The following is a 26,617-nucleotide window of genomic DNA, read 5'->3' on the forward strand; positions in this document are numbered from 1 at the left end:
CTTTTTTCCTCCTACATTTTAAAGCTTTAAGCAGTCCTTCAGTCTAAAACTTGTCACTAATATTTATGGAAACATCTTGTTAAATATTGTAATTTTATAGAAATCAGTTTGTCAAGTCAAATTTTACAGATGATTTTGTAAAAGTAAAACATCTAAGCGGGCGATCACTTTACATCACCACTGTGTGACAAACTATGCACAAAACTCCTTCCTCTAGTCTCTGCACTGTGACCTGGTTGAAGCTATTTGTCTCTAACCACTGCTACTGATGAGTATAGAAAGTCTGCATTGAGGTGTGATGTCTCTGGTATATGTGCACCGACACACCAACATAATGCATGCACTTTAGAGAAACATTGAGTTTCTCTAATTGGTCGGCTGTTGTGGTTTTAACACTCAAGTTCTGACTATGTTGTGTCAACTGTAACGTTTCATCAAATACAGTCAGTTCTGCTCTGAGAAACATGCCGTCTACATAACAGGGAACCAAACTGAAGTTAATCACAAACACAATTTCAATTATTCTGACAGCCTTGCTTTCTTAGATTTTTTATGTATTTTTACTGCTGTAAGGATGAGCAAGTGTCAGTTTGTAACTACAGAAATTGTTGCTGGATGAATGTTTTTTTTTTTTATCAGCATCACTAGCAAAATACTGCAGCAGTGCTTATCTACAGCTGCATCTTTCAAATTCAAAGTTTCATTAATGTGATGGACGAACACAAAGTAGAATATCGTTGCTTCCCTTTTTTGAAATCAGAGTAGGGTGCATTTCTTTGCTTTTTCTTACTGATGTCTCACAAAAAAAACTGCATCCAATTGCGATTTTAAAAATACAGACATTTTTGAGATGAAATTATGTTTGGTACAACGGCCCAGTTAAAGTCTAAGGTTTTGTGTTGTCAGTGTATGGAAACCAGCTATTTATCTCTTTCTTGTGTTTATGCACCACTTTGCGCTGGTCTAATAAACTTCAAAACACTGAAGTTTAAAGGGTTATGGGAACTTTCTGCTATGCAATTTATCATGACTTTATTTTATTCAGTTTCTATATCTTTCCAATATTAAGTCTTTGGTTGTACAGTTCAATCTATTGAAGCTAGTCAGGCAGGACATAAACTACATTTTGAATTAACAGCTTGGCAAGTTTCAGTTTTGGAAACAATTGAGGTTTCTCCGTGTTGTAAATTGTATCAACACAGAAAAGGTTGTTGATGCAATTAACTGAACAAGGCTGCATTGTGCTTTGTTGAAACAATACAAAATTCACTGGAGAAAATTGTTTGCACATCATTTGCTCTGTTGTATAATACAGAGTCCTAACAATAGACTTCGGTAGCTGAAAAATAACATTTACCCTAGCTTTTTGTTCTTCAGAAGCTTCAGTTTATATTAAAAAAGTGTAGCCTGATAAATATAATCACAAGTTACTTTACAAATTGCTGAATGAAAGTATTGTACTTTTTTTTGTTTGTTTTTGTTCTGAAATTGTTTAGTTCCTGTCTGGAGTGATTAGTCATAAAAGATGAGTAAGAAACGAGTCTTTTTTTATGTCATTAAAAATAGATGAATTCAAAAAAGTGTAAAACATGACTTGAGAACTGGTTTCATAAAAAAAAAATGCACATGTGCATTTCAACAACAGTTCCTATTAAATTTGCAACATAGCATGTTTATCAGATGTTTGTCACTGACCACTCAAATTGTAGAGGCCAAGACAATAAAATTTGTGTATTAAATAGAAAACATTTATAAATTACTTTTCCATTGTTTTTCACCGCAGATAATATTTAAAAATGCATTCTCTGACATAAAGACATTTAAAACATGCCTGAAACAAAAAGCACATATGATGGTAGTAGAGCACGTCAACCAATTGTTGCAAACAAAACATTTTAGTTTCCTTCTTGGGAATAGACAAGATTATTCACAAAAATGGATTTAATAAATGACTGACTGGATTCCCAGATTTCCTTTTTTTTGTATAGAAAATCTGTGAATAAGCCCTTTATTGCCTATCCAGTACGTTCAGACACCAACTTTAGCATCATTAGCAGCTAACGGTTAACCTGTTGCACTATTTTCTACTTTCTGCTTTCTGTCTTGTGTGTCACTTTATTGTATCTTTTTTTCCTCCTGGGGAAACTCAAATGCCTTACAAACAATTAAAAGTGGCAGGGAAGTGTGTTTGAGACGGCTAGCCAAACGAGATGAATGTCAACACAAGCTAGCAAAGCAGTAAATGCCACCTTTATAACTTCTACTGATAATTAAATCAACCTTTCTATATCTGGTATCACTTTAGCTTAATTTGACAGATAAAGTCCTATATTGACTACAACTGTTAATACAAGACAGTATTGACGTTGGACATCTTTCAACTCAATATTCTGCCAATAGATCCTGTCACTAGTGGCCATTTAAAAGCGAAGCAGAAAAGGACGGAGTTCAAATTCAAAATCTGGCTGTTTATGGAAGAGGCCAGGTGTCTGTAGTGACCGACACTAATAAACATAACAACAACAGTACTGATCTACGGCTGCATTTAGGTAAAAAATATTACTGAGGTACTTGGTTAGATCTCGCCAAGCTACACTGCAAAAACACAAAATCTTACCAAGGAATTTTGGTCTGGTTCCTAGTGTAAATATCTTATTACACTTGAAATAAGACAAAACCTACTCAAAAGTAACTTTTCAGCACAACATAGAGGCTTTTGTTTTAAGTAAATAATGAAAAAGTGCTTCTTCTATTGGCAGAAAAATTAACTCATAATGTGGGAAAAATGTCTTGTAAGTTTCAAAAATCTGCCAATGGAACTGGAACGTTTTCATCAATATTAAGGAATTATTTATCCAAAACAAGCTTTTATATCTTGCTTAAAAGTTAGTTGTAAGTTAGTTTTGTCTTACTTCAATTTTGCAAAGATATTTGCACTAGAAACTGCGCAAAAAAATACTGTGTAAGATTTTGTGTTTTCTTGCAGTGCGTACTGTCTAAAGGTTTTGATAAATATCCAGTTCTTCTCCGTATATATCCACAGTTTGCTCCACTAAGTTGACATAGTCCTCCTCGTCGTCACTGCTGTCCTCTTCCTCACTCTGTTCTTTTGTGACGTCCGCTGGAGCAACAGGACCCACATTGGGATTTTCATAATCATGCTCATCATCACTGCTGTCACTTTTATCCTGTTCAGGGTCTTCATAGTCGTGTGAATCATTGTCCTTCTCGTCCATTTCCTCAGTTCCCAGACTGTTGGTCTCCACCGGCTCAACGTTTACATAGTCCCCCTCTTCCTCTTCCTCGTCGTCTATGCAACTGTTTCTAACCGTCACTGCAACATTAGGTGTCGTGAGAATAAGCTGTCAAAATGGCGCTCAGGTTTTCTTTTTTTACTCATGCTATACGACATCAAATGAATTTCAAGACTTGGACATAGGCACTCACCTTGATTCAAGACCACATCACTTGGCTTTTCAGCCGGTTTTCTTCTTCTGCAGACTACGCAGGCAACCAGCAAAACCATCAGGAGAAGCACCAGGACCCCGGCAGGCAATATGTAAAGCAGCAGTTTCCACCATGGATCTTAGAGTTAAACAAACAAAACAAAAAGATTTCTTCAAACGTGCATGATGAACATTGATGTTGCACAGGCTCTTAACACTTCCTCCACGCATTGTCACGGTGAAATACAGGGTGCAACCGCTTTTACTGTTTTAGGAAATACTTCTTTTTGCAATAATGTTTTTTTGAAACTGCTGTCTAAAAATAAATATCTTTCTACGCTCCTGCTCTAATAGGCAATATCTCTGTCCTAAGCGGCTATCTTACCATCTATCTCGCTAGGTAATGTTCTTGCCTCCAAAAAAGTGCTTTATAAGGGTGCTAGCCTCAAGAAACGGTTGCCTTGGCTTATCTTGATGCTGAAAATATCTTGGTGTTGATATAGCAAGAGCAAAATGACTACGTTAAGTTAAGTGCTGATCCCTGAGGTGAAACTCATCGTGACCTTTGTCTTCTTACCTCTCACAATGACATGAATCCACCCTGACTCATCAGACTTGTATATTTCATTCAGGTCCACTGCATATGTACAGCTATAGTTGCCCTCGTCATTATAATCAGCCACGGGAATGTTAAAAGAAGCTGTTCGGTTGCTCTCTAATTCGGGTATGTTTGTAGAATTGCCATTATATTTAAGGGAAAAAGTCTTCGATTTGCCAGGAATTGAGTCAACCGTGCACTTGATGGCGAAGCTGGAACCCCTGGGGATTTCTGCATGCGGCGAGTTAATCGACGTTCCATTAGGAAGGGTCAGTGAGATTCTGGGCGGTGAAAAGGCATCTGGAAACAAACAAACAAACAAAAAAGGATTCAATCAAATTAAGTTTTTTTTCAATGGAAAACTAACTGTACAGTAGACTCATTATATCGAAGTGAAATATTGCAAGCCTCGTTTTCTTATTTTGGTGAGTATTGCTTACAGATAAAAAAACAAAACAAAACTGAGTGTCTCAGACAATTTGAATATTGAATAAAATCAGTAAAAATGATATTTTAAACAGAAAGCTTATAATTTCAGCACCTGGTTGCGACACCTTTTGCATGAATTACTGCATCAGTGCAGCATGACGGGGAGGCGATCTGCCTGTGGTTCTGCTGAGGTGTAAATAAAGCCCAAGTTGTTTTGATGGCGGCCTTCTCGTCTCCATTATTGTCTACTTCCTCATCTTTCTCATGAAAATATTCCATAAATTCTCTAAAAGGTTCAGATCAGGCAAGTTTGCTGGTCAATCACTATAATACCATGGTCATTGAACCTGCTTGTTGTACCTCTGACAGTGTAGGAACTTATTAAGTCCTGTTAGACAATAAAGTCAGGATCTGTAAAGTTTGTCAGAAGCATAAATTGCTTTAAAACCACCTGTTAGATTTAGAGCACCAGGTAGTTGTTCTAAATCTACCAAATAATAGATTTAGAACAACTACTACCTGATCGCTGTGGAAAATCAGGTAGTAGACGTCACTGCTAATACGTCTAGTCATAGGAAATGTCTATGACTAGACGTTTTCACAGTCTACTACTGTCTCACTTGACTTCAAACAACACAAATTTGTGACCAGTCTTCCTCCAGACCTCCAAAGGAAATGCAAACTGTGTTTTTATCAGAAAAGTGGAGTTTGGACCACGAAGAAAACGTCTTGCTCGTTTTACTCCTCAGCCCAGGAAAAACACACTTTATCCCTTCAACTCAAATTTCTATGAATATACCTTGACACAGCACTCAGCTCGTTTCTTTATCAATGACTGTTTTGGTTTAGCCTCGTCTTGGAGGGTGAAAATCACTGTTTTCTGTACATCTGTGACATTAGCAGTGGTGATTGATCATGTCATCTACTGACCCAGACTGAGAGACGAATTAGAGGCTCTGAAAACCTTTGGGTGTGTTTCAGGTTAATTGGCTGATCCGACTGTGACACCACAACTTTACGGCATTGAATTTTTTGACAATATTCATGTTTTTTGTTTTTTTTTCAAGATTTTGCAATTTTGCATTTCTGTTATCTGCAATCCATAACTATCAAAATTAGAAGAAAAAGTGGCTTGACATGTTTTGCTCTGCGTTATTCCACTCGTTTTTGAGATGCGTCCCTCTACATGAACAATGAAGCCACTTGGAAGTGAGGCTTGAACTATTTTAGGTGAAACTTTACATTTCTTCCCGCAAATTGGAAAAAAAAAAGAATCAAAATGCACAATACCAATCAAAGCTATAAATTTGCACATGCACTCCAAATTAAAAATCTTAAGGCCAGTCGAAAAATGGCAGACATTTACATTTTGCACTGTTGGATCTTAAGACGACTCTAGGTAGAGCTTCAAAATGCAAAATAAAAAGAAATGGGAGCGATACAAAAACAATCCAAGTAAGCCTTTTAAATCAAACGACCATAAAACTGAAACAGACTGTTCGTCATCTGATCAAACGTTAAGGAAATTAAGTTGTAGAAGAGTAAAAATTACAAAAGCTCTGCAAACTGTTAGACCCTACGATTAAAATGATTCTCTGTGATGTATATAATAACTGAGCATCTTACCTGAACAGACAACAACTGCCTTATTGGCAGAGCTCTGGGTCTTGTTATTCTTGCGCTGACATTCAATAAAAGATTTTTCATTTCCCGTACACAAAAAATCTGGGTTTTTGGGTGTGGGTGTCGCCTGTGACTTCAGTGCTGTCCCACAATTGGAGTTTCTGCAAAGCACTTCGCTGTTGTTGAAGTCCCATCTGTCGTCATCGAATGTTTCCGAATCACTGTCTCCGATTTGAACTTGTCCGTAGCACGGGTTGCTTTTAAACCTAACAGAAACTGATAAACATGAGATTAGAAAATGCGTGTGTGTGTGTGACACAAAAAAACAAATTTGAAAGTACGTTTTACTTTTTGAACATGACTGACCTGAAGCAGCAGGACGCAAGACACAAATATGGGCAGCTGTAAACAATTAGCAAAGTGCAATTGTGAAAACAGTGTGCAGTTTTACAGTATCTTTTGTTCAATACACACGTCCGAAAGTGAGCGTGACATTTGTAACGAAACAGAGAAATGCTAAAAAGACTTCTCACCAATAGCCTGAATAAAGAGGAAGTTCCTCCATTGACTGTGCCCCATGACTGAGACACAAACGACTCTGTGAGCGAATATAAGGAAGGCTCTCATGGTTACAAAAACTGAACTGAGATGTGACGCCTTTCTCACAGTTTTCCCCCCCCCCGCCCCGTGTGTATCTGATAGAGCAGAAAAAGCAGGATGTCCCTTTTGCGTTTGGAGATTACAAAGCGGGATCATTTTGAGGAATGAATAATTGACCCGAAAGTTTTACTTTTTGGTTCCAAATGATTCAATTTAAATACCAACCACATTGTTCAGCAAGTACAGTCAGGTTCTCTCCTGGCTTGCTAGCTTTCATGCATTAGCTTCATCCACAGGAGGGAGAAAAGCAGCAGAAAATGTGTTGAGAGTTGGATAATTGCGACGACAAACGATGCAATTTCCTCCAGATGAGAACTTCTAAAGCCGTAGCGTGGCTATAAATGTCGAAACGGTATTTTAAATTTGTTACAGTAGGGACCCTACTGTGTACCTATTGTGACCTTTATAATCTTTATAATCCTAGTAAAACTAAGGAAACTGTCTTTGATCCAAGGGGGTTGAGAGCTCACGCTAAGGTGAATTTCGACAAAAATACAATTGAACAGGTAGTCATCTTTGAATACCCTGGTTCTATTAGGTGCAACACATTGCGCTGTAGTGGTCATGGTGACTACCTCTGCTCCATACTAACCCAAAGACTGTTTTTTTTGGTGCAGACTGGGGGGGGTGTGGAGTCCAATCTAAGATCAAGTGGATCTTTCACAATGTCGCTCCTGGCAGTATAATTTTGAATGACATGGCTGTTTGGTTTGGCTTATTTACTATGCAGTCAAAAAATTTACATTCCCAAATATGGTGAAATCTTCAATGAAGGTTTATGAGGGTTCTGTAATCAAACAGGCACAAAAGATCTTGCAGGACCCGCCTCACGTCCTGTAAGCATAGATATGAATTTTTACCTTTTCTGTGATGTTTCTTGTCTTTTTGCAGCGTGTTTGTATGTTTTACAGTCACTGTAGAGTCACCTGCAACTAATTTCCCGCAGGGGACAATAAAGTGTGTCTTATCTGGATAATACCAAATCACAAGCATCAAAAGTTTTAAGCTGACCATCTGGCTTTTGAATGGGTCAGTTCCTTTTTGCACTTCTATCTACCAAATTGAAACGTTTTCTGAAGAAAAGAAGACGGACACTTTTCGGTGGTTCCTCAAATGAAGGCATCACAGATGCTTCAAGCCCCACCCACAGAGTTTCAAGACACTGCTATGGGTCTGCAAACATGTAAATCAGCAGGAAAGTCGTCACTAGTCTCTACCAAATATACCAACTGATGAATGAGTTCCACACCCTATTTCAAGATCATGTGTGATTATAATTTTGCATGAAACAATTGTCAATTTTTTGTTGTGTACTGGGGTACAAAAGATAATTTGCTCATTGAATCTGTAGTAAACGCCGATAAAGATCATGCTTAATGTATTATCCTGTATTGAATTTAGCCAAACATGAAAAAAACAAACAAATTTAAGGTAGACATGTCCAGTCCATGAAACAGGAACCAGCCTCTCGGTTTGTGAATTGTGTAAATACAACCATGAAAGTGTAGATTTGCATTTGTGTAAATTTACATGTCAGCTGAGGCACTGGTATTTAGGTCCTAGTAAACATGAAAGTGACATCAACATGTATTTTTTTGTTGTGACAGGGGTTTTAATTCGGTATGAGTAGATTTTAGACCAGTTATACACATTACATGCAGTAGCAGAGACTTAATCTGCATGTTTTCAAATGCTATAAAAGGCCTCAGAAGATAACAATCACCCTGACGGAGGACAGTGTGAAGAAATGAGTGGCTGACAAACATGGGGGTTCTAAAACCATCATGAGTGTAAATAGCATGAGACTTTTCACCAGCCTGTGAAACCGAGGACGCTTCATGATTAAAAAAAGAGGAACATTCGAGAGTTTGAAAATGTTCAGTTGCTTTTTCTTTGAGAATAAATTAGGCTGACTACACTCTAGAGAGGGTTACTTTACAGGGTTGCATCTAGGCCTGTCACGATAACAAATTTTGCTGAGCGATTAATTGTCTCAAAAATTATTGCGATAAACGATAATATTGTTTGAAGACCTTTTTACACTGATTTAATGGAAATGACGTAATAATGCATGCGATTTCCTGCCAAAGATAGATACACTTTATTTTCAAAAGAACATTTAACACTTGAGCTGATAAACAAAATAAACAAAACAACCAAAAACAAAAATAAAATGGATTCTCAGTCTCCATTAACAAAAAACTCACTTGAAAAAAAAAAACTAAACAACATAAAGCCAAAGTGGAAATAAATACTGCATTCAACCAAAAGACTGCAAATTATGAAGTCTGTATACTATGTTGCCCTTCAGTAATAATTAGATTTAAATAGAGAAGATGGGCACATCGACTACCTGATGCAATAGTTCACACTACATGATTTTTTGCTCCTATTCTTCCCCGGCTTACGACAATCTTAGAACGTTGGTCTTTCTAAGATTGTGTGGTGTGTTATGGTAGATCGTCGTTGCCGCTCTGATCTAAATCAGGGTTTTTCCCCGACTGGGAACTTTAACGCAGCCTGTTGAATGTGACAGGCAGCCAATCAGAAAGCGCAAAAAGTAAAAACTAAATGAAACTATACTCCATTGAACAGTGTAGATCTGTTCAAGTAGAGACATGGAACATGCTGAAACTTCATTGGAGTGTAAAATAATGACAAAGAGGCGAGTTAACATCGATATGCTTTTCTGGCTTTAACAAAAGTGAATGTTTTCTATTAATTTTGATTTTTTATGGACTCTTTCGAATGGTTTCCTCTCCTTAAATGGATGAACAGAAACGGCAAATGGGCACTGTAAATTTTGTAGAGTTTACATCAGGCTCATGGATTCTTTTAATCAATGTTGGATGTGTGACTTTCTTTATTTCGGGGTATATCACAAAGAATGTTATACTGCTGTATACGTTGAATTTAAAAGTGGCTGATTTATTCTGGAAAATATTAACAGAATTTCAACAACGATTGTTGTGTCCCCATCGAAGGGACTGTGGATAATTGTAAGTCCAAGATTGCTTCTGTCAAATGCAAAGAGGAGCTCAAGAAGTGGCCATCGGCACTAAATAAAGTTGTGAGTATCTTTTGATCTACGACATCGTAAGAGAAGTGCAAAATATTTTTAGATGCGAGCAATGTAACGTTCAAACCTTTAAAGTGGCTCTTGACACGGTTCCTAATTTACTTTTCCTCATATTTAAATTTGACAGCTTTCACAGCGTCTCTCACACAGCCACAAATACACATACAAAATCTGCTCCGCATGTGTAAATCACTTTTAGGTCACATTAATAAATCTATGTCATCCCTGTCAAAGACTAACAGAACACTGTCAATAGTGAAGTCAAATGAAAAATGATGCTTGGTTTTCAAAACTTTTTACTGACATATATCTGAGCACTGTGGTGTGCATTTATTTACATTCAGCCCCCTTTAGTCTGATTCTACAAAATAAAATCAAGTGCAGCCAACTACGTTCAGAAGTTACCTAACTAGTAAAAAGAGTCTATGTTTTAGATTCATAATGTATGATTCTGTTAAAATTGGAAAAGGGAAAATGTTTAGATAAAAAAATAACAGAATTCAACAAATACACACCCATGGTTGTTAACCTATCACACAAAATCTATTAAAATACGTTGAAGTTTTTTGTTTACAAATGGCAAAATGTGAAAAGGCTCAAGGTCATTCATCATCCTTTTATATATTGAACTACTGTCATCTTGTGGTTGATTGTGAATTAACATGAACAATATTTTGGGAACCTATGGTGAGAATAGGTAGCTAAAAACATGTTAATAGCTTTAATTATATTCTGTTTATTTGTTTGGGTACAAACAAATGCTTGACTAGTTTGTTTTGATCAGCTTTTTTAATAGAGCTGCAATGTAAGATAGGGATATACTGTAAGTGCAAGCTTTAAACATCTGCCCCACTAATTTTTCTTTCCAAACTGACTTTTGAAGCTATTTGAGATGATTTCCCTGTGATTAAGTTTGGTTTAGCTCATTTCAGACAAAATATTATAAAAGAAAACATCGGAATCACAGTTTTTTTTATTTGCAATGAAACAATCAACAATTATATTATGAAATAGTAATGGCCAGACCTCATATTTTACAGTGATGCATATTGCTACAACAAACTTAGCATAATGTATACATCTCAAATCTTTATAATATCCCCCTCCTCCCTATATTGACTATATGAATTAGCAGAACGTTCTTATTCTCCACACATTGATTATTATTTTTTAATCATTATTCCTTTTTGTCATATTTTACTCAGGAAATGCTTAGAACTCCTAAAACAGCTTCAAAGACGTGTTCAAAAGACTTCAGAAAAACAAGCTCGTGGTTTCTCTCATATTGCTTCAGCCAAACTGTTGTATCGCGAGACTACGTTTCCCACAAATCTTTTCACTGGGAGAATTTACGTCATGAAAAAAAAAAAAAAAAAGAAACATGGCGGACAAGTAACCGCTCGGGATCCGCTAACCGTTTCTTTTCTTCGATACATTGCGGCTAGCTTATTCAAAAAAACGGGATACAGTGGAACAGGTATGTTGCTACGAAAATGTCGGTGAGATTATTACGGTCGTAATAATAATAATAATAGTAATAATAATTATCACACTACTGTGATAGCATGAAGCTATATCCCAGACAGGCTGCCACACTGAAGCATTGTTATGGGGTGTTAACGCTGCCTTGTGCACTTTTCTACTTGCCATGAAAAAGTGCGCTTTATTTGGCGCGTTAAAGAAGAGTCGTTTTTGCACAAAGGTGTGGTCGCTCAATTATTTAGCGGACTTATGTTGACATTAACCCTAAACGCTGTCCAATGTGTCGACCATCGCTGGCCGCGACAGTTAACAGAACAGCTGAGACTTAGCCGGGAAGAGCAGTAGATTATAGTCAAAACATTCTTAGTTTTGGTGCGGAAGTTGGACAAGTTGATTATTTGTTGCAATAAAAATAGTGTTTTATTGCTGTAAGCTGACTGTACAAAATATGTCTTACGAAGCTCTGCTCTTCCTGTTTTAACTGTTTCTTGGTTTCCGGGCAACCAGATGTAGCGAAACTTTTAAATAATCAAACTAAATTGCGCTAACTTTTCAAAACTAATAAATCTTTTACACATAACCTTGCAAACGTATTCATAGCCGTTTGATTTCACCTTTTATTTAATTACAGCCATAGCCTTTTATTAGTAGTAGATCAACAATAAAAAGAAAGTTGTGCATTAATCTTAAGTCAAAGGAAAAACAATTAATTGCTATGAAAATTGATTGCTTTTAGACTGTAATTTTTTGCCAATTCTTTCCGCAAAATTACGTAGCATTTCAGTGTAAATGGGTAGTCTGCCTATGTGAAATAGATTTTAGTCATGCTTTAGAATTTCAGTGGGATTCAAATCCAGACTTTGAGTAGGACACTAACATGACAAATAACTGAAGGAACAGTTTTGTTGCTCTGGCTGTATGTTTATTTACCCCCATATTCTCATCAACTCTCAGTGAAGCAGTGAAGAAAATCGTCTCCATAGCATGATGCTCTCACCACCATCTTTCACTCAAGGCATGGCCTGTTAAGGAAGATGTGCAATGTTAGTTTACATGGTGTTTATAGACCACAAAGCTCGGTTTTGTTATCATCTGATCAGAACGGCACATCTTGCATATTCATTGGTTCCCCAATAAATATTCCACATGTGTTGTGGAAACTGCAGCGCTCTTTCATAAATTAAACTAATATTTAATTGATTTATGCAAAGACGTGCTGTGAATTGAAATGGTTGCTTTAGGGTTTGCTTTATCAGTATCAAATGAAAGCAGTTTTTCTTTAGATTTTTATTTCTTAAATATTTTGAAAACCATATAAGCTGTTCTTTCCGCTTCACAATTATATGTGCTACATTGTGTTGACTCCATTGCATAAATTCCCAATAAAATGCACTGAAGGTTTGTGATGTAATATGACAGAATGGGGGAAAATGTTCAAGGGGATATGAATATTTTTTCAAGGCAATATATGTACTTATGAATCCCTTCTTTATGTTACTTGATGATTATTATAGCTAGTCAATAATAAAAGTGTATGATCTTGTGAATGTTTGATTGAAATTACAATGATTAAAGGCAGAAAAGGCAAAGAATAGCACGATAAACTACTTTATCACAGCTGTAGATGAAAGTATGTGAGGATGTAGTGCTTATTAACTGATCCTGATTTTATTTTGTCAAAGGTTGGGAGAACTGATGAACATGTAACTCTGGACTTGGAATTTCCTAGCTAAGGATGTCGCTTTGTGGTAGGAAATACATGTGATTCATTAAATATAAAATTGTAAATTGTGGTTGAGTGAATATATTTGAAATATGTAAGCTAAGCAAATTCCTCTTTAAACGTCTGTCTTAAAGACGTTCAAAGTAGTTGTTAAATAATGACTTGCTATCTCTGGATAAGTTGGTCTTGCACGTTTAACTGCGCTGCTTCTTAATCTCTGGTCTTCAGGTTAAAATGTTTCGTCGGTCGAGATTCAGTGTTCGCCCCAATGTCGGCACGGTCGGGAGAACGGCAGCAGGAACGCCTCAAGAGACCCCAGCAGCAAGCCAGGAGACAAGTCAGACCCAAAAGGAACCAAACGAGAGCAATAACGCTTCTCTAGCAAGCAACTCTGACGTGACCCCATCAGAAAATGCTCCCAGTACAGGGTGAGTGGGAGAGTCGACTCAAGCTACTCGAGTAGCCCTAGCTCTTTCTTTTACGTTGAACAGCCAAACTAACTCTTCAAATATTTGTTTAGCGATGGCAATGACCAGAACGGGGACGGCGCCAGCTCCTCGGCATCAGTCCAGAGACGGAAGCGCTTCTCCATCAAGCCCAAGGTGGCTCCTGGACGGCCTCTGGCCATCTCCCGGACACCAAAATCCCCCGTCAAAGCAGTCACCGCGCCTTCAGGCGACGGCGTGTGTGGGTCAGACCTAGAAAAGCCGTTGACATCTAGTCAACCGGCGAAAACGGCAGCCCCTCGAGGACTCCAGTCCCCGAGGCGAAGAAGACTCTCTGAAGATGCAAAGCAGCACAAAATACAACCAAAAGTCGGCCCCGTCTCCTCTGAGAAACCAGGACCTTCGTCTGATTCTCCGTCTGAGGACTCGCCAAGGCCAACCCATCTGCCGGCAGACCGCAGCAAACAACTGGAAAACACTTCAACCAGTCAGGCCAAGGAAGTTCATTCAAGAGCCCACGACAGAGTGCCCCCTTCTATACCAGATAAGGAAGCTACAGAAATATCAGAGAAAGCAAAGACTCTCATATCATCAAAAAATGTAACTTCAATGACCCCATCAGCGATGTCCCTGAGCAGACTCCTGAATGACCCGTCAGACGTACAGAGGATGTTAAAGGCTCGGAGGCTGAGAGAGCTGCTGAGGCAGGAGCGCTGCAAAGAAACGGTTAGCTCAGGATTATTCATATTCTCAGCATACAAGACATTTACCTTCAGTACATTTTTCTTATTGCTATCAACACCGACATTACTGGATATTAATAAAATACGGCATAATTTTGTGTTGCAGAATCTCAAAAGAGCTAAAGCACGTCGAAAGGAGTACATTTTAGACCCAACAAAAATGACCATGAGAGACCTCATCCATTACCTCCCTGAGTCCAATCCCATGAGGTACGTTTCTTGACATTTTCTCCAGGTCAGCATCTCTGAGATGATATTTTGCGATTGTGAATGAAGCTGCGTTTTTAAAAACTGATTTGTCAATCTTTTCAGACCCAGTTTGGAAGAACACCATGAGGAGAACGAGACGATGATCCCACCTTCACCAAGAAGAGAAGAGTGCGTTTGGCTCATTTATACTTGATGGCCTTACCGTGGTTTTATAGATGGAGAACATTCAGCAAAAACGCTGCTTAAGATGACTCCATAAATGAGAGCTGCTTACTTAATCTTAATTTGATGTAACTTAGAATACCAATGGCAATATCAGATGTTTGCTTGACTCCTTCAGTCTAGCAAACGTCTTAAAGAGTTTAATTACACTTCTCGTGAAAAATTGAAGTGTTAACAAGTGTTAGCTCTTTTGAGATTCAGCTTAATAAAACAATTTAAGTGTTAATTTATAAAAAAAAGAGTAAACCATTTAGAGATTTAAAATAGTCCTTTTTGAAGACTAAAATACTTTGTTTTGCTCTTTAGGTTGCTATGGCTTTAGCTGGCCACCAGGTGTCAGTGTGGTCTGCTAGAATTTGGCTTTATTGTTTTGCACTTCAGGCTAACTGCACCTTGATGCCATAAGACCAGAGGCGTTCAACAGCAGCGAGACTTTATAGAATTATAAACACAAATTCATCTGAAGATGAGCTCTAAAGGAAATGACTTTAGGTACAAAATGAATATAACTTGCGTCTAATATCATATTTTTTATGCAAAGCTAGCATGGAAATGAAAATGTGAAAGAAATGACTTGTGAGCATCCTCTGGTGGTGCTTATTGTGCATGAAATCTGGTAAGTTTGAACTTTGACCGCCTGTAATACCCTTCATCCAGAAATGCTCTGAGCGCACCGTCTCAAGTTTGCTTTTCACTTCAAGCTAAATAACATTAAATGAAGGAATATTTTGGATAAAGTTACACATTTTTGCCTGAAATCCACATCTGCAGGTCATAGCAGTGGGCTGCATACTGTCTCTTAAATGTTGTTTTATTCCAACGCACATTATGTTTCCCAACTCCTAAAGACCAACGGAGCGACCTCCGGTACCTGAGGTCACCCCTGCCAAAGTGAATACCAGAGAAGAAGAGGAGGAGGAGGAGGAAGAAGACGCTGCGGCAGAGGAAGACCAGGAAGAATCTCTCATGGTTCCTCAGCTCAAAGTAGCAGAAGACGGCTCGCTGATCATTGATGAAGAGAGGTAAGCAGAGTTCCTCACAGTGCGTTATGATCCCTCTTTATTTTGCAATCAAGTGATGTTTGATTGTTTGTTTTTTTCTTTTGTGATTTATCAAACCTCCTCTCAGCTTAACGGTGGAAGTCCAGCGAGCCAAAGGGCCGAACCCAGCGTCCGACAGAGACCCCATCTTTGAGAGAGGCTCCACGACAACTTATGCAAGCTTCAGGAAGTCAAATTACTCCAAACCCTGGTCGATTGAAGGTTCAACCGACACAGATTGTTGTCTAAATTTTTTTGCATGGCTGTAATGTGCTTTACTTCATTTTTGACATATCTCTGTTGTGTTTGGTTTTCCTCAGAAACTGACATGTTCTACCTGGCAGTCAGCATGGTGGGGACAGACTTCTCCATGATTTGCCAACTGTTTCCACACAGAGCTCGATCAGAAATAAAAGTGGGATTATTGACTACTTGTAATATGTGTATTTACAAGACATAAAGAGGCAATTCACAGGTGATCTAAATGTACAAACATATATATATTTTTCAGAACAAGTTCAAAAAAGAAGAGCGACAAAACTCCTGGAGGATCGACAAAGCTTTTAGTAAGTGCTTATAGTGACAGTAGGTAAGTCATGATTGGTGAATGTAATTTAATGGGATGTTTGCTTCTTAGGAGAGAGGCGAAAACTGGATATAGAATACTTTTCTAAGCTGCTGGAGAAAATTATGGAGTTTCAGAGAGAGAAGAAGAAACTCAAGTCACTCGTTGGGAAGAACAACAAAAGGAAAGCCAGAACGAGGCCAAAGGGTAATATACTCCTCAGACTTTTTAAAGAAGTGTTTCATAGGTTTGTCTCATTTCTAAATCTTTGCTTTTATTTGCAGGCAAGAAATCGGCAAAGAGTCTGAGTGACATGGAGGAAGAGGAGGAGGAGGAGAAGGAGGAGGACGACGAAATTCCCGACTTGGAGAAAGAGAACGAGGACCAGTGTAACGAAGGGGAAACTCCTGCTTCTGAGCCGAAGAAAAAACGCAAAAGGAAAAACGGGGAGGCCTCGCCTGAGGAAACGAATGAGAAGAAAAACAAAACAGGTCTTAAAAGGAAAAATCTGACTCTTGTTTTTCTATGTTTGTTCCATTATGACCAATTAATATTAGAGATGGACCAGTCAGAGATTTTGTAGTTGGAAAAAGGATTTCACTTCAGAATTAAGAGTATTATAAAAAAGATAATATTGTACACTGTTTTTCAAAAGTAAAACCAGCTGGTTTCTTTTTGTTTTTTGCCTGTTCTCTTGTACTCAAAAGGTGTTTTTGTTAATAAATGTTCGAAATGTCCCTTTGATGTTTTGATTCTTCTTTTATGTTTTTTCAGGTGACGTACCAGAAGACTCGGAGCCAGCACTTCCTGAGAGCCACACCGATTCAGAAATGTAATCCTGCGCAATAGGTTTGAATCTAACACTGTTTGAAAGAAATTGAAATTGAAACTTTTTTGTTTGCTCTAACATTTAGGACTCCAAACGTAAACACAACGAAGGATCCGGTTATCAATCCAGCCAAGCTCTCACGAGCCAGAGCACCAAAACCACTCCTGCCTTTGGGCCTGACGCGAGGCAAAAAGGGGAAAAGTGAAGAAACCCAGTCAGATAAAGGGGATAAGAATGCGAGTGAAGAAGAACAGGTTATTAATTTTTATTTTGAGCCATCAAAATGTTCTTTATGTTGTAATTTTTTTCTTATTTAAAGCCTGTTTATATTTTAGGTGAATAAAAATGAATCAAATGCACGCAAAACCAGTAGGGAAAAGTTTTCTGGAGATGACATTTCTTCTGAAGAGGAAGAGGAAACAGTAAAGCATCAAGGACCCACTAGGTAAAGTAATCCATCATTTGCCAAAATAAATGACAGAGGACGCCAACTGATTAATTTCTAATCCCCAAGTTATTTAGAGTACAACTTACTTTTGTCCATTTGATTTGTAGATATGGAAGAATCCCCAAACCCAATCTGGCCTTTGCTTATCCTAGCAAAGATGAATTACATTCCTCTGAAGCTGAAACTTCTTCAGCCTCAAAGTCCAAACCCAAAGGTGCTCTGAAAAGAGGCAAATCACTGAAGCCGCAATCAGACCAAAAACCCAAGAAATCCAAACTGGTTACTCTCAGATCCTCCAGGCCAGACTTCAGCGACGACGAAGACGACGAAGATGCAGGTTGCAGCTCCGGTAAAGGCATCATGTCTTCTGGCCTGCACTCGCTGAATGCGGTGATTTCAGAAGTGGATGACCCTATGGCCGAGGTAGGAAGCAGAAAATCCCCACTTGAACGCCGCCGAGACACATCATTCATTTTTATTTCTCCTCCAAACATTGTTTGTGTTTCAACTATTTTTTCCCCCTCTTTTTTTCATATTTTACTTTACATATTTTAAACCCTCCACTCTTGGCCCCTCCCCTTCCTATAATTAGCTTGATATCTTGGCCAGTATGCCCGATATGCTGGGCATCTCCCAAGATGCACTGTGTCCTGATTCATCTTGCCATCAGACACAGTATGAGACAAGCACTGCTGAAACATGTGATCATCAGTTGGACCTGCTGGTTGTAAGTCACTTACGATTAAATCGTAGTGTGTGTCAAATCTTAATCCCCAGTTACACCTCGTGTTGAATTTATTCTTTCTCGAGTCCAACCTTAGATGTTCAGCTTAGATCAAATTTATTCCAATGTATTATTTGTTTACGCTTTAAGGTCATGGATTTGCTTTGTTTTTCATGAGTTATTACTGCAGTACTTTAGCTGTTTTGTGAAATACTTTGATCTGTAACACATTAAGTTTTAAATGATAGAAAAAAAACCCGTCTTTGTATTTTGTATTTGTACCACAACATGTATTGAGGTACAAACCCGTACTAAAGAATCACAGATTCTTAGTATCTGTGACCCGGTACTAAAGAACCCGTACAGATTCTTTAGTATGGGTAATACTTTTAGTCACAAAAACTAAAAGTCCATCACATCTCAAACAAAACCAATTTGAACACCTACATTAACATCTTCACACAGACACATTTAAAAATTTTTTTATTTTTTTTTGGTTAACACAGACACAAGTAAGTGAATTTAACTATGCAAAACTGCTTATGCGAGTCACAAATCTTGTTTTACAAGCCATGCTGTCTTTTTATTTTTGTTCACTTGAGTTTTTCACTATTTTTCACGCTGGAGGTAGATTTGTGTCTTGTGGGTAGTGTGGATACCTGTACAGCAGGGGGCGCTGCCAAACTCAATAAACCAGAAATACTTCATGCAGATTCACTAAAAAAAGACAAAAGTGTTTTTATGAATGTTTTGAAAATGGCATGAAAATACACAGCTCAAGCAATGTTTTACATTCTAATAACTAATTAAAAGAAAATATTTACGTTGAGCTAAAATAATAGAGCCAATGCACAAAGAAATAAGGACCTAATTATAATAGACTGGCAATATCCTGTTGTGGTGTTTTGGCGTTCCATAATGTGGTTCATAGAAATAAAACGCAGGGTTGCCCGATGTATCGGCACAAACATCAGTACTTGCTGATGTTTGTCACTTTTTAACATATTGTATTGTCCCATGATTAAAACCCCACCAGTATTGACGACCGATATTCATTTCCGTGTTGTTGCTATTTTCGTCGGACGAGTGAGGGGAGGAAGTCGGCCATTTGACAGTGATTGATGATATACTATCCGCCATAACAGTAATTCTAAAATCAGTTCTCAATATCGACCCAAATTTTTATACAAGTGCATTCCAATTAAAACAGATAGTTTTGACATAAATTAAATGTAGTATTGTCTTGAAAGTCAAATAACATGCATATTTAGCAATGCGTTTGATTTATATCTTACAGTTCCTTGTAGAGGTATTTACTGCATAACTGTGAGATGGAGATGGAAATTTGTGCACAGTTTTTAAACACGTTTGTGATTGTAAAGTGACATTCTCAAGAAGATCAAAGAGCATGAGTACATTTGTAAAGGACTGTGTGCTGTTGTAAAGATTATGAAGAAGTGTAACTGGGGCAATTGTGCATGTTTTGTGTGTCTTAAGTATTTATTTTTTTCTGTTGACATTTAAATCTTTTTGTTTTTCTGTTGCAGGATGTTATCGACATTATTACCTCAGAACAAACAGAATGTATGTTATGAGTTCATACTTTGAAGCCTCTGGTGAATAGAAGTGCAGCATGGTTTTAGAGACTCATTTATGCTTTTGTTTGTTGTTTTCTTTTTAAAACACTCAGTATCTCAGGATGACAGCTATAATGAGGCCGCTCAAACCCTCTTGACCATCGGCAAGGTTAGTCACGTCTCTATGTCAACACAGGGAGAAGTGACTACACAAGCCTCCACATCAGGTAGGAGCATCAGAAACCACTAAATTCCTCATCTATGTTTGGATTTTGCTTTATTTAAGTTGAGTTAATGTATACAATGTTTAATTTCAGGAATGGCAACGGATGGGGAAAAATCAGACCACTTGGATGAACAGATTGTGGCTGATGCACAACCGCAAAGTGCTTTGTCTGCTGCATGTTCTCAGACAGGTGGAGAAATTTCAGAAACTGTTGCCAGTGTGGACCCAGGAAACCTAGAAATGAGGCACAGCGACACATCTCATGTTAAAACCATTGAGCCAACATGTGACGAGCTAAAGACTGCACAGAGCTCAAATGGCAATTCTCCGTCGACCAAGGTGGCGCGCTTTTCTAAAGTGAAGCCTAAGCCAAACCTTGGGCAATCTTCAAGGACCGCACCTCCAACAATCCAAATGGAGATTTCCAAAAAAAAGGAGGCTGAAGAGAGGCACTCGGTTGGTGCTGTTGAAGCATCCCCAAAGAGAGCAGACTCTGATGAAGCATTGTTAGAAGATGGTGATTCTCCTAAGGATGTTCAGCTAACAGAAGAGAAATCTGGGAGTTCCTCGATCACACAAGGTTGCTCCATGTCTTTATCCCAGGTTGAATGTAGCGGGAATGAGGTTCCCAGAGGTACAAACTCACCCAATCGTAAAGATGTAAGTGTTGCACCTCATGACAGAACTGTCGAGTCTGATTTAAGCAGCTCTTTGGAATCTAAGTCAGAACTTACGCATATTGTACCAGAGCCATGCACGCCTTCAGACTCAATCCAAGACAGCAGCAGCAAACATCTTCCTGCTGAAAAAGATTTACCTGCCAATCAAAAGAGTATGGATGTGTCTGCACCTAGAAGGAGTAGGTTGTCAAAAATCAAACCCAACCTTCCGCAGATGTCAAGAACTGCAATGAATAAATCTCAGATCAGTAAAGAGACTGTAAAGACAGACCCACTTACTACGTCAAACTCAGAATCCCAAAAGCAAACCATACTGGATGTGAAAACCCAGTCTACCAGTTTCTTGTCAGGAAATGTTGACGTGTCCCCTCAAGCAGAACGTCAGAATACTCTTAAGGTTCTTTCTAGTCCAGAAACACAAGCTGAATATAAATCAAATGTAGAATTAGTTGCGGCCCCAGAACATAGTTGTAGTCCTGCTACTTCAATCTCTCCTATAGAAAACAAACCAGCTAATAAACAAGAGAGTAGTGTTACATCTGCTCAGTTGAGAAGGAGCCATTTGCAGAAGGTTAAACCCAAACCAAATCTAACTCAGACTTCAAGAGGTAAGATAACTAAACCTCAAGCCACAGAAGACACAGCAATGAAAAGTTCTATAGAATCGACACAGATTCACTTGGAAGACACTGACTGTGCTTCAAGGTTGAACCCAATACTGGCTTCGGACTCCGTTCATGAATCGACAGCAAAGCAGGTTACAAACAAACCTGCACCTACTGAGGTTGTTATTCATGTTGACATGGAACATCGTCCAGTTGACCAAGGTCAAAAGCAAACCAGCATCAAATCATGTTCGACTTTCAAGTCCACAGATAAAGCTTCGGATTCTCTCGATGAAACGAGTGAAATTAGTTGCAGTAGTGCGATGACATCACATGTTAGCCGAACAAACTTTGATTCTGACCAAGACCGACGCGGTCAACCTGCTGTGTCTGTAAGACCTGAGGAAGAGTCAGCCGTCTGCAAACCTGACGGGGAAAATGCAACTTCTGAACAGCTGAGGAAAAATCGAATATCAAAAATCAGACTTGGACCTAACATTTCTCAAGCATCCAGAGCTTCAAAGCTGAAACCTCGAACATCAGAAAGCCAGTCAGAGAAGCACGCAAATCCTGAACCGGACCCAGACCCAACATGCAGCCCGTCTTTGGACAAACAAAGTGAAAATGATAATCTTGTGATGGAATTAACAGCACCTATTACCTCTCAATCTTCAGAAATGAAAAAGACACTTTCTGAAGCAAAGAAGCAAAACTTTGACGCCAATCCTCAGTCAACATCCAGTGAAAACCTCATAGGTGCAACATCTTCAACCTTCAGCAGTAATAACCCAACAGTTAAAGAACCACAGTTTGGTCAAGGGTCAAACCTGAATTCAGGAGCAGATCTAGAAAGAAGCAACCTTTCAGCTTGCTTTGCACCCTCTAAAGAGTTACAAGTCAATCAGAAGGAGGATAAAGTGCCATCTGCTCAGCTGGTCAAAAGGAGTCGATCACAAAAGCCTAAACCAAATTTATCACAGACCTCAAGACCTGTAAGGTCCAAAGCTGATGACAAATCTGAAGTCCAACCCCAACTCGGTGCACAGCAGACAATCGCAAAAAAAGAGAAGTATTCTGAGTTCACAGATGCAAACCTGACAGCTCAAGGTGGACCAAGTGAGAGCATGAATGTTTCACAAACAGTTAAATCAGCAATAACCAGCAATTCAAAGATTGGCAGTTCAGCCCAAGATCAGACAGAACCTTGTGCTGCATCCGCCAGTGATCAAACGGGTGACAAATCAAACACAGGAAACTCAACAACTACGCAGGCTGTAAGAAGACCTCAAAGCCCAGCCTCTGAGCAAAATAGAGAAACTGAGGAAAAAGTACTAACAAATGTTGAAGTTTCAAGTTCAGCCGTTACAGAAAAAACGCCTCAACGAAGGCAGCGCTTTTCCAAAGTCAAACCCAAACCCAATTTAGAAAAAACCTGTAGAGTTGCAGTCAGAAGTCTTCAGTTAGATGATCACAGTAGACCTCTTGAAGACCAGAGTAAAGGGATGTCGTCTGTTGCATTGGAGCAACCGCTGGAATCAACTAAGGACAAAATGTCAGATAAAGACCCAACAAACTCTGACTGTCTTCCATCTGGAGATTGCAACTTGGCTATTAAACCGAAACCCAACCTGCACTGCAGCGGACGTCTTCGGCAAACCCAGCCAGCTGAAAACACAAAACCAACGGAAACAGGTTTCACGGTTCTCCTGTTCTCTAAGCAATCCTGACTGGTTTGGCTTTCATAACTAATGAGATTTAAACCATTTTTCTTTTCTACAGACTCCGACAGTACTTCGCAAGCTTTTGGTGCCTCTAGGGAAATCAAGAAATCTGTACGTGAACTTAAAGCGGACACCCATGATCCAGAAAAAGGAGTCATTGAGAAATCAAGTGAAAAAGACTCAAGTTCAATTGATTCTCGTTCTTCTCATAGTCGTGTTAAACCACAATCTTCTTATGGGGTAAATATGCTTCTTTATTAACAAGATTCTTTCTCAACAATGTTTTTTTATTTCTTTTTTTTTAAATAAAGCTAAATGACAGTGTTACAGCAATTTCTTCTACTAGCAAATGTACCGTGCTTTTTGTAAGCTAAAGTGAAAGGTGTGGGGTTTTTTTTGTCTTTTTAAAAATTATTATTCAAAACGTCTTGTGTACAATTGTGTTTCAATCCATTTACCTTGCCAACCCTTAATATAATACAGTGCAACTAATTTGGCTTTTTGAAGTCCTCTAATTCAGTGGTTCCCAACCGTTTTAATGCCGCGGACCGGTCAAGACTTGGCAATTTTACTGCAGCCCAATTTTCCCTTTACGACAATCTTACAACGTGTCCTGCAGTGTGCGGTGTGTTACGTGGTGGTGTGTTGAATATGCCCGATCTAAAATCGGGCATATTCAACATGGTCTTGGCCCGATTATCGCAGCATGTGGGGTTTTTCCTGACTGGGAGCGAGAACGCAGCCTGTTGAATGTGACTGGTAGCCAATCAGAAAGCACGATGACGTAAGAACGGAGGGGAATCCCAAACTATTGACATGGCAACTGAGAGTCCGGTGGACATCAGAGGTGATATGTGGAAATGTTTATTACAATATGTAAAGGCCATTTTTAGACATGTTTATTATATGTGATTATGTTTATCCAGTTAAAAATGTTAACTACAAACAAACATAACTCACCTCCAAATCATAGAGCAGCAAATAGAGCGGCTGCTCCCGCCATCTTTTATCAAACGCCTTTTCTATTTGTTACGTCTTTTATCGCTTAAAATGAGTCCACAAACTATCACTGCTGCTTCTACATCGTCATCCGTGTTTGATTATTCTAAATTCCCGTATGGCATGTTGGGGGTTTTTCTGGATTTTCTTCTGGAATCGGTTCGTGTTGTGGTGTGTTGCTCCTGCCGTGTGGCTGGACTCACGAACCGACCGAACCTGTTGGACTTTTATCGGCTCTGTGGTCACTGAGGTTTGGAAAATCGGCCGACAATCCTTAAATCGTGTGAACCAGACCTAAAACTCACAAGCTCCACTCCTCTCGTCTCGACCACCGCCCTAACGCTCTGACTCTGGTCGCTATGGTAACGTTTACATATCCCTTCAAAATAAGACATAGATGCGCCACAAAAACGAACATTTTACTTTCGTGAAAATTTTAACTCATGATAACGACAAATTAATGGGAGCCCTGAGCTTGTTTCTCTGCAACGAGACGATCCCACCTGGGAGTGATGAGAGACAATGACACCTGAAGTGATGCACAGGGTGCTCATGGTCTCTAAGTAGCAAAGCTGTTTGAAGCTTCATTCCCTCATTAACATCCGGTCACCATATCATGCAGAGCTTGGAATGTGGGAATCACCTGCCGGGATAAATCCATTCTCCTGCCTCTTCTCTGGGCCTTTTCCCTTCGTAAAGAAACTTTCCAAAGAATCTGATCTGTTTCTGACTCACTTTGCTGCTTGTTGGCTCAATGTGGCGCACAAGACGTAACCGAGAGAATCCAGTTAAAGGATTTTCAAAATACAAGATCCTCCAGGCTCAAATATTTCATAAAACATAAATATTTAATTATTTCTTGCACGGCCCGGTACCAATTGGTCCACGGACCGGTACCGCCCCGGGGTTTGGGGACCACTGATCTAATTTGTAAGCGGGTAACTGATCCCAATATAATCCAGCGGTAAAAATAAAATTTTTGTAGATCAAGAAAAAAAAAAAAAAAAATCGCTAATAAAGTAAGTTTGAGTTTTTCTTTGTTCTACTTGACAAACTCAAAATGTGGAAAGCACAAGGGGTGAGAAATATTTTCCCAAAGACTGTAGAACAACCTTTGACTAAATAAGTCTGAGAACTCGTGCTTTGTAGTACTGAGTGTCGGCACTTTGATCACGGATGGGTTGTACTACACAAAAAGACGCTGTTACTTTCCCCTCAATTTTTCTCCCTTTGATTCCTTTAATCCCAGCATGAAACATCAAGAGCCGAGGCGATTCAGAGAGATCCGCTCCTGTCTCAGAGTAAGTCGATCAGAGATTTTCTCCCACTGTTGTCATTTTGTTTGAGGTTTGCTTTCTCTTTCCTGTTTTTTTTTTTTTTTTTTTTTTGACTGAATTATGCCTCGCTCCCTGTCAGTACTGCCAGAGCAAGTGCCTTCAGATCCAGATGAGCCCTTTTTCATCCTCTCCCTGACGGAGATCCCGGTCCCCTCAGCAGGGGAAGTGGGAGCGAGTGGAGCCCAGAACCTCTCTTATTGTCCCGCAGCAGGTGCATCGGGACAGCAGCCGAGGTTCGTACCAGCTCTCCATCCACGGAAGTTTGGGATGTTTAGTTTCATTTCTGATCCCCACACACACACACACACACACATTTCTTGTCCCTTTGCAGTGTTTCTGAGGTGAGTTTGAAAGCAGAAGAAAACCATCCAGAAGTTTCTGTTGAACCTAAAGTCTTCAAGAACTCCATCGCTGGGCCGAATGAAAAAGCCGGTGATGATTTAGGCGACAAGGAAACTCTTCTCAGCAGGTGAGGAAGAAAAGCGGGAGTAATTCTCCAGATCGTCAAGGTAGACACTTTTAGTTTAACATTATTTTTTATATGTCACAGGAAAGCCAAAGTTTCCGAGGCGAGCGTTGCTGAAACGAGGAGTTCCAAGTGTAGGAAAGCAGCAAGTAAGAGAAATCAGAAGGAAACTCCAACCAAAGCAGAACAGACATCTTCAAAACCTACAGCCTCCGCATCAAATTCTAATATTCCCAGTCAAACAGAAGCAGCAGCAGATTGTGCGCATATTGGCCTGAGGTCTACGGTAAGGAGGATACAGATTTGTGTTTGCTCATTTTTGATCTCCAACATGAGCTTTAATAAAGCCTAAACGTTTGCTCTCTGTCGCAGGCTTTAACTTCCCCGGAAAGGGAGAGCGGCTTTGTTGACAACGAGCCTACGAGCGTGTCGCAGTACTTCCTAAGCGACATCTTCACAGAAGTTGATGAGGGATAAAAGCTGCAAAGCACTTATAGTTCCACTTTTTTTTAAATTTTTATTTTATTGACGCTCTTCTATCATTTCTACAGTGGTTTATTTAAGGTTGTATTTTATTTTTACTTTTTTTTTCTCAGTTCTTTTACCAGACGTATTTCATGAACTTTAGCCAGCACTTTGAATGTGTACAGATGTACCGAAATGCGATTTTTAACATTCTGTTAAATACAAATGTGAAACGGTGTAAATATGGCCGACAAAATGATGTAGACTGAACGTG

At 39.0% G+C, this 26,617-nt stretch overlaps 2 protein-coding genes across 5 annotated transcripts; one reads left to right on the forward strand and one right to left on the reverse strand.

Moving 5' to 3' along the window:
• Positions 1-2,884: 2,884 nt before the first annotated feature.
• Positions 2,885-6,705, reverse strand: LOC116724314 (uncharacterized). The gene is made up of 6 exons (XM_032569920.1): positions 6,630-6,705; positions 6,463-6,498; positions 6,100-6,372; positions 4,024-4,344; positions 3,448-3,585; positions 2,885-3,334 (listed from the first exon to the last, which is right to left on the reverse strand). Exons 1-6 carry the CDS (start codon positions 6,673-6,675, stop codon positions 2,997-2,999), a joined length of 1,152 nt encoding a protein of 383 aa, XP_032425811.1. The 5' UTR covers positions 6,676-6,705; the 3' UTR covers positions 2,885-2,996.
• Positions 6,706-11,200: 4,495 nt separating this feature from the next.
• LOC116724187 (transcription factor TFIIIB component B'' homolog) lies at positions 11,201-26,384 on the forward strand. Of its 4 annotated transcripts, none has more exons than XM_032569652.1 (26): positions 11,201-11,334; positions 13,000-13,065; positions 13,269-13,468; positions 13,561-14,212; positions 14,336-14,439; positions 14,542-14,607; positions 15,510-15,683; positions 15,790-15,923; positions 16,022-16,116; positions 16,213-16,267; positions 16,339-16,473; positions 16,551-16,757; positions 17,041-17,098; positions 17,181-17,349; positions 17,431-17,540; positions 17,651-17,966; positions 18,136-18,270; positions 19,815-19,851; positions 19,958-20,071; positions 20,162-23,047; positions 23,135-23,316; positions 25,325-25,376; positions 25,492-25,645; positions 25,744-25,881; positions 25,963-26,164; positions 26,251-26,384. In XM_032569652.1, the coding sequence occupies exons 3-26, from the start codon at positions 13,275-13,277 to the stop codon at positions 26,353-26,355; spliced, it is 6,474 nt and encodes a 2,157-aa protein (XP_032425543.1). In that variant the 5' UTR covers positions 11,201-11,334; positions 13,000-13,065; positions 13,269-13,274; the 3' UTR covers positions 26,356-26,384. The 4 variants fall into 4 exon arrangements, with proteins under 4 accessions (XP_032425543.1, XP_032425542.1, XP_032425544.1 ...); XM_032569651.1 differs by having other exon boundaries at positions 11,201-11,330; XM_032569653.1 differs by having other exon boundaries at positions 11,201-11,312.
• The last annotated feature ends 233 nt before the right edge of the window (positions 26,385-26,617 follow it).

This window comes from Xiphophorus hellerii, chromosome 8 (genome assembly GCF_003331165.1).
Source record: "Xiphophorus hellerii strain 12219 chromosome 8, Xiphophorus_hellerii-4.1, whole genome shotgun sequence".
In the NCBI taxonomy this organism is placed as follows: domain Eukaryota; kingdom Metazoa; phylum Chordata; class Actinopteri; order Cyprinodontiformes; family Poeciliidae; genus Xiphophorus; species Xiphophorus hellerii.